Here is an 8760-nt window from a genome sequence, read left to right as displayed (position 1 = left end):
AAGAAAGAGTGAGATTCTAAATAGAGTTCTTTCAAAATTTGCTATAAATGAATAATAAAGAGAAAATCATAAATAGCAGATTACAACATAAGCCATAAGATATGTTTGTCCAAATTATTCATATATGGAAAAGAAAACAAAATTTTAATTTATTACTTATCAAATCTATAGAGTGAAATTAAGAAGACTGTCCACATGGATGCTCATGTAAGAAAACATAATGTAAACAATCATACATGCATATAATGTAAGTATATGCGGAATGTAAGATTTCTTACCGGGGGAACAATGGGAACACCAAGGTAAATCCAGTTACGAATCATGTCGCTCTCATTTTCTATCTTTACATTCTGGATCAATCTGTCCAAATTTTCTTCCGTAGTTCCTTAGATAAATAAAAATATAAGTCACAAAACTGCTACCACAATAATTTCTAGGTTTTAGGTATATCCGCGAAAAAAGTGTTCTTTAAATAAAAAGCAAACATTTAAATTATAGACCCTTCAGTCTTCTCTCGATTTCATTTTTCTTTTATCTTAACCAACTTCAGCTACTACCTCTGAATTTTCTAAGATTCTCTTAAGATCTTTAGTAAACCATTCATTGTAAAGTGATTTTAGAACTGGGTATTCTAATATATTCATGGAAATAAACAAAATCTCCATTACCATTAATACTGAAGATATAGAGTAGGATTGCTCTTATTTTATCATAATTATCATGATTTTTGTTGAGCAGAACTGGAAGGAGTACTCGCATAGAATCTTTCACCTTCTGTCCTTCTGCATCAGTTCCAAGTGCCAGATCCTTATTGAAAATGAAATAGTCAGTGGTCTATAATCCAAATTCATTTTCAGTTTAAAATATCTATTATTAAATCTTCCCAAATTTTAATAGAATACTGATGACACTTCACAGGAAAATGTGGGCATTACTTATAAACTACTGATTGTAGAAAATGTAAAAAGTCGAAAATATAATTCAGAGAAGAAAATCATTAATTTAAACCTGTGCTAATATAGTAGCCATGAGCCACATGTGGCTATTAAGTATCTAAAATGTGGCTAGTCTGAATTAAGATGTGCTATAAATTAAAACATCAGATTCTGAAGACTTGGTATAAAAAAAAGGAATGTAATATATTTCAGTAACAATTTTTATATTGATTACATGTTGAAAAGATAATATTTTGGATGTATAAGGTTCAGTCAAACATATTACCAAAATTAAGTACACTTGCTTCTTACCTTTTTAATGTGACTACTAGAATATTTAAAATTACCATGACCCGCATTCTATTTCTATTAGACAGCACTGATCTAAATAGTTTCGCATTATAGAGGAGCCTCTTAAAACAAGTTAAATGTGCTCATGCGGTACTCTGCAGGATGCGACATTAAATGCTGCACCTACTGAGAAAGGCCTGCCAACAATGGTACCCTGAAATAATGCTCCAAATCATCCCATTCAACTAAAATGCATAATCATAGATTAGGAGGGACTTGCTTATTACTATGAGGCTGCTTAGCTACTTGTTAATGTTGGTGGGGACTGATGTATTAAATAGGGCATAAAGAGGTTCTGTGACTCAGTGTACTGTATTGAGCAAAGTTAAGTTTTATCTTAAAAAGTTCACTCAAGAAATCTATTATGTATATAGGTATTTCCGACCCCGCACGTACCTGTTCAGTTTTGCAAAGCTTTTCTATATTAGACTTGAATTTATTCATGCAATCTTCTGCTAAGTTAAGATGGACAACTTGCTGAAAAACAGAAGAAATCAATCATTTAAAGCATTTTAATTTCTTTTTGCGCAACTGATAATATTAAACTTCTGAGATTGGCCTGAAGGAGAGTAAGGGCTTGGGTGGAAAAGAAGGTACCATGTAAAGCAAGTAAAATAGCTCAAGAAAAGGAAAAAAGTGAGAATTAACATGACCTATAAGGGGCAATGAACAGATAGCAAAAGATTGGGTGGAAGGATAAAATTTATGTCAGGTTTATGAGTAATAAAAAATACAGTGAATATAAAAAGTAGTGAAGTCCTTAAAGTCCTGCAAAACATGTCTGAATTTATATTAGTTCTTGATTAGGGTGCAATATGATAAAAAAAAGTGTAAAGATTATTATGCTAATGACTCATAAGAATAACTGGAACAGCAAAAAAATATTTATCTGCCTACATAGCTTACCCTTAAATATACTAATATATAGCTATTAATTTATAGAACCAAATAGAATAACAACCATTGGTCAATCCAATGCTGAATTTTCATATTATGTTCATAAATGCTAAACTTTCTTTGTTTGGCTGTTCAAGACAAAAATATAAAAAAGTTTAAGTTAGATATGGATATATTGAAATTCTCTATATAGTGAATACTATTGGAAAGCTTAGATATTTGAGATATTTCTCAGGCCTAGAGTGTGGTTTTAGAGGGCAACTAACACCAAGTATTCCATAACACCCACAGATAAACCTGACTACAAAAAGAGATGGACTAATAAACTAAAAATGACAAGGTATCTCATATACAGTCCTGCTTACCTTAGTAATCTGTTTACGGAAATGGGGCATCTTTTTCATCAGTTGAGCAAGAGCACTAAGTGATGTCTAAGAAAAGTCAAACATTTTAAAATCAAACTTATGATTCAGTTATTCTATATAACAACTTTAAAATTCTGCAGTTTTAAGTATTTATCAATTTACTAAGTATTTGGCAATTTTTTAAAGAAAACGAATTCAAGAAATTTCCAGTTTCAGCCACAATAAAGTAACAGATAACAAATTACTCTCTCTATATAAACAAAAATAAAATTGAATAAAATAAGTAAGACGATAGCTTTAAGTAATGGATAAAAAAATCGTTCACAGCTAAGATACTTGAGCAGAGGAAAACACAGAAGGTGGTCCCTGCACTCAACCTGGCTTTTCCCTGGGACATTTTCCAAATCACAGTGCAAGGAAGTAGAGTTCGAAAGAAAAGCAATATTCTTTCTGGAGAGAGGGAAAAAAGATCAGAGTTTGGGACTGCTAGCTAGGTAGGATTTGGGGGGAAAGGTGCTAGAGAGAAAAGAGCCAGATACTACATAACTCAAAGATGTATAGAAGGGTTGCCTTTGGATCCTTGGCCAAATACTAAGCTGCATATGTAAAGGGAATGATTCTTAAAGGCCTAGCAGGGAAGAACTGCTGGGTGACTAAATGCTGGACAAAGATTTCAAAGGGGTCTCAGTGCTGAGAAGATACTGGCATTCTTTGATCCACACAAAGAAGGGTCCTAAGTGAACATCCCAGATATTCAGTACTAAAACTATGTCTTTGGATTAGTGCAAGAGTGAAATTCACTCACCATAACACAGCCTACATGAAGTCTCAACAGAATCAAGGTTATTCATCAGCAAATTAACCACCCGCTAGAATAGAACTCAATACTCTTTGTAGAGAGAACATCATCTAGAACCTCTGCAATGTATCATCCATAATGTCTAATACACAAATATTACTGTGAATGTAAAAGAGGAAAAAATGATTGACACTTAAATGATAAAACAGTCAATAAAAACAGACCCTAGATGATCCAGATGGAGTTAGCAGACAAGGATTTCAAAATAACATAACAGAGAAAAAGATGGACTAAATGGATGAAAAGATGGAGTGTTTCAATAGAGAATTAGAATTTATTTTTAAAAATTCAATGTATGTCCTAGAACTAAGTGCAATATTTGAAACAACGAACATAATGAATGACTCTCAAACATTGCTGGTGGGACTGTAAAATGATACTGTCATTCTGGGAAACAGTTTGGAAGTCAAACATACATTCACCATAAGACCCAGAAATCCACTCTTAATTATTGACCCCAGTGAATGGAAACATTGTTCACATAAAACCTGAATATTTATAGTGGTTTTATTCATAACTGCCAACAACTTGAATTGTATAGTATAAAGGGGGATCTTTACTTTATAACTCAATTTAAAAAAAGAATACATTAAAGGGGTTTAACAGCAGACTAGAAACAACAGAAAGAAGTAAGAGACAAAGTCAGGTTAACAGAAAATTCAACTAAAGCACAGAGAGGGGGAAAAAAAAGAAAAAGAATGTAAGGAATGTAGAATATGGTCAAAAAATTTAAAACACACGTGACTGGAGTCCTAGAAGGAGAGAGAGAGAAAAGAATAAAATCAAGATGTTAGGAATAATGGCAAAGAATTTTACAAATATAATGAAAGTTACCAACCCAAGCTCAACAAACCAGAGGAGGATAAATATCAAGAAAAATATCAGAGCACATAATGGTCAAATTGCTAAAAATCAAAAGATAAAGAAAAAAGGCACTTTATCTTCAGGAAAATACCAATAACATGACAGCTGACTTCTTTAACAGGAATTATGGCAGCCAGATTAAAATTGCTGAAAGGAAAAGAAAAACTGCCAACCTCGAATTCTAAATCCAACAAAAGTTGATCTCTGAAAAATTTGCAAAAAAAAAAGATATCCTCAGATAAAGACAAAGACAAAAGTTGAGGAAAATTCATCCTGTTCCGATAGAAAACCCAAGAGCAATAAAGACTAAATAACAACAGATTTCATAAATATGTTGGTAATATAAGTCTACTGAGAATTTAAAACAATAATAACATCTTGAGTTTATAATATATGTTTAAGAAGATATATGACAAAAATAGCACAAAGGAGGAAGAAGGTAAATGGAGTTTTTAGACTGTGATAAGAAAATGATATTTTATGATGATAAAAAGATAAATTCAACAGATAACTATCTTATAATTCTAATTAACATGACCTCATCAGTTGATACAGCTTCAAAAGTTAACAGGATTATAAAGAAAATCAAACTAATTCACAGTCATAATCAGAGATTTTAATATACCACTTTCAGTACTGATAGAAAAAGCAGACAAAAAAATCAGCAAATAAATAGATTTGAATAACATGATAAACCAACTTAATTTAACTGACATAGAATTTGTGTTCTTTTCAAGTACACATAGGACATTTACCAAACAAATTTCAAAGGACTGAAATCATACAGTGCATATTCTCTGGATAAGGTATAATTAAATTACAACTCAATAACAGAAAGATTAGAAAAACAGTTGGCAACTTAAAAATAGAAGGGAATTTCCTTAATCTGAAAAAGGATATATTTAAGGAACCTAAAACTAATACAGTACTCAATGATAAAATATCAAACATGTTTCCCCTGAGTTTAGGAAATAAGACAATAATATCCTCTATCACCAGTTCTGTTCTACGTTTTAGAGCTAGGAGGTATTAACTACTAATAAAACTAGTTTAAAATAAAGATTGAAAAGGATAAACTACATTTTTTCACAGATGATACTACTGTGTAACCTTCTGGAATAATGAAAATGTTCTATACCTTGATATACCTTGATTTAGGTGGTGGTTCCACAGGTGTGGGGGGTGTGTGTGTGTGTGTACACATATGTGTAAAACAGAAGGTCACTGAGTACACACTTAAGATCTGTGTATTTTACTCAGGTAAATTATACTTCAATATAAAAAAAAAAGCAAGAATGCATTAGTGAAATTAGCTAAATGGCCTTTTAAAAATAAACTTCAATGAAGCAAGAGAGGCAAAATGTCGCTAATTGTTGAGGCTGCATTATGGGTACATGGGAATTCATTTTTTCTACTTTTGTATATGTTAGAAATTTCCATAAATGGAATGTCAAATAGATAAAATAAAACCTTGAAACAAATCTTAAAATTCATCATCAATATTTTGAAAGTTAAATTAAAAGACTCTTACCTTTCCTTCTGTTGCTTTCTTTGTTGATGAAATTTCCTTCATAAGCTTGGGAATTTCCCTGTTGAATTGAAAGAATTCTTTAAACTCCCAAGGTATAATTCTTTACAGAAATATTTTGATTACAAAATGTACTATTATGTATTTGATGTCCAAAAAATATGGAATAAAAATTAAAATTAAAATTAAAATGGGTTCACATACTCTAATACAACCGCAATATGCCGGTGTCGAATTCTGACCCAGAGGTCATCGTCTTCTTCAAGGACTGCCTCCTTTTCTTTCCCGTCTGTTTTATATCTACGAGTAGACAGAATTATAAAACTTTGGATTATTTTTCCTCCAAAAAAGTGGAAAAAACATTTTACAAATAATAATTTTAAGATAAAGCTCAAGAACTGAAGAGTACATATCCACTATTTTAGGGAGGTAATGAATATCTACTGAAAACTAAGGCATAACCTCATCCTTACGTTAAAAATCAAAGCGCTATGCCTACCAAGACATTTTTACTTTCAAATGTTAGATTAAGCTGTTATAATTATAGAGTTTTACGTTAGCAAAATGGTATTTTATAAAACAAAAATTCAATGTTCCACAATCAACTTTAAGAACAAGACTGAGCATACTAACAATGTGTTCTAACTGCTTAAAATGATTTTAATAACCATCAGCACAACTATCAAACATTCATTGAGTGAGAAACAGAAATGTCAGTCCCAATGTAGCCTATTAAATACTGAAGGTGTTCAGAGTTGACACAAAATTCACAGAAATGTATTATGTTTCTATATCCTTCCCTAATCTTATAACTACATCTCCTTTAACCCATTTCCCATTTAGAGAAAAAAAAAAAGTGCAGCTCATCGCCAGCATTAATTCAATTTTACATAAACACACTGTCTGAGGCTGAAGCAAATCTGACTGGTTTTCAATGTGAAAATAAAATATAAAAACTGTTCTTGGAGTTATTTCTAAACAGATTTTGTTTCTAATCCTAGTGTAACAGAAAGGTATACATAAATTGGATTCATCAAATGAATCCTCAGCTAACAGACTATTCAAGAACGATGTTAATCATGTGTAGAAATGTTACGTTTTCTAGGATTTGACATGTTCAGTGATTGAGAATTCCTAAATTTTGTAAATGGAAATACAGCTACTAAAATAGAATGCTATAAATAGAATGATGTCATTTGTTTCCAAAGACTATCAATATACTAGAGTGATGAGAAAATAATAATAAAAGCAAGATATTTTGTGGCAAAATTTGGGGGTAAGGTTAGGACTATAACCTACAAGTTATCTCAGAGTAAACACTGCAGCCACAAGTGCTGGCGAGCATTCATGGAGCGAACAGGAAATGGGTTAAAGAATGAGAAAGGAAATGATAGAAAAACTAATGTAGCCATAAAAAAACTGTGATTGCTTTAATGGGTTCTAATGAACTGAGCAGCAATTTAAGGGGTTCATGAGGTAACTTAAAAATGGACTTCGTGACTGCTCCTCAAATTAATTTCTCTCTTCTATTTTCCTGTTTTCCATCTGGGAAGCTAGGGAGATTCAACCATCCTGGGACTCAATTTCCTGAGGCAAGATTAGGAAGAATGGCACTAAGCTTTCCTAGCTCCCACTGCAGACAATAAATATAGATTTCTGCTGTATGAATACAATCATTTCCATAGCCCCCCAAATTACGGGTCCTATCTATAAAACCATCTACCTAGGTGGTCATAATTACAGATGTCTACAGGTGGAATGACTGTGCTTAATTACAAGACTGCACTAAGGATATAAGCCCTTTTGTTATTTAAAATGTCATTTTGTACTTATACAATATCTTTAATCTTTGATTTATAAACAAATATTAAGATAGCAAGGCTGACCATTAAAAGACAACAATCCCATTTTAAGAGTACATTTAAAGGGGTCACCAAGATGAAAAACAGATTTTGGGTACTTAGAATTTCCTGCTTTGTACTCTATTTCCATTAAAATTGTGACACACAAACTACAGGGAGTTCATGCTTCCATTTAGTCTTATCCCTGGACTTTTTTGATTCATAAAAAAGGAAGTATCGACAGCTTTAAAAAAAAATAAGTCTCTCTCTTTCTCTTAAAAAATTAAACCTTGCGTTGCTTGCTAGCAAACCTACAAAGATAAATATTTTAAATACTGGGTTAGAAATGTCTGAAATGTCTGTCTATAGTCTGAAACCAAATCCTTTCGTGTCCATCAGTTTAATTCTTTTGTAAATCTCTTCAGCAATGCAGGTTTAGAGACCTAAAGGATAAGAGAGGTAATAATATCCCTTCTGAATAAACTGCATGAAACTATTTTTATTTTAGAAAAAAGCTATGTTGATTCCTCTACGTCATCTCATTAATTCAAACACAGACAAAAACTCAGAAACCAGGATTGACCACAATGCAAATAAAAATACAATAAAAAATACAAAATCAGTTTAATAATATCTGGTTTAAAAAATATTATTATAATTATCACAAGTGAACCTTTTAATCTATTAAAATTAGTAAATTAAATATAAAATTTCAGAAAACAAATTTTTCACTTTTACTACTATTCTCAAATAGTAAATCTTAGCTAAAAAATGCCAATTTGGATTTAGTGACTATGATATCAAATAACATGTTATATACATATGCACATGCATATACACACTCATATGTAATACACAAAGATACAATAAAGTGGGCCCTTGATAGAAAAGCTATTTTGTTTTTCATTTAGGTTTCTATTTCACATTACTTTTAAAGTAAATGTGCTTATATCAGGGTTAAGTCAAAATAGGTACCAAATTGCTAAAACTGTCTATCTCAATTGCCACCCTATTTATTTTTCCAGTCTTTTAATCTCTTTAAATATATTAATTGACAAGACACACATACAGATACTTCTTAGTGTGTTATTCAGAAGAATAACCAGTTTAAATATGGTTT

At 31.4% G+C, this 8760-nt stretch overlaps 1 protein-coding gene across 1 annotated transcript in view; it reads right to left on the bottom strand.

The window, feature by feature from the left end:
- Positions 1 to 8760, bottom strand: part of STXBP3 (syntaxin binding protein 3) — a 54236-nt gene that overhangs the window by 10207 nt on the left and 35269 nt on the right. The window contains exons 12-17 of the mRNA XM_015595389.2: positions 6004 to 6099; positions 5803 to 5860; positions 2549 to 2614; positions 1683 to 1763; positions 669 to 807; positions 279 to 385 (exon numbers count right to left, since the gene is read on the bottom strand). Of these exons, the coding sequence (XP_015450875.1) occupies positions 279 to 385; positions 669 to 807; positions 1683 to 1763; positions 2549 to 2614; positions 5803 to 5860; positions 6004 to 6099 (547 nt within the window). The remainder of the gene's footprint in view (positions 1 to 278; positions 386 to 668; positions 808 to 1682; positions 1764 to 2548; positions 2615 to 5802; positions 5861 to 6003; positions 6100 to 8760) is intronic.

This window comes from Pteropus alecto, unplaced genomic scaffold (assembly GCF_000325575.1).
Source record: "Pteropus alecto unplaced genomic scaffold, ASM32557v1 scaffold106, whole genome shotgun sequence".
NCBI lineage: Eukaryota > Metazoa > Chordata > Mammalia > Chiroptera > Pteropodidae > Pteropus > Pteropus alecto.
Note: the sequence above shows the minus strand (reverse complement) of the source record. Positions and strands in the feature narration are given on the sequence as shown.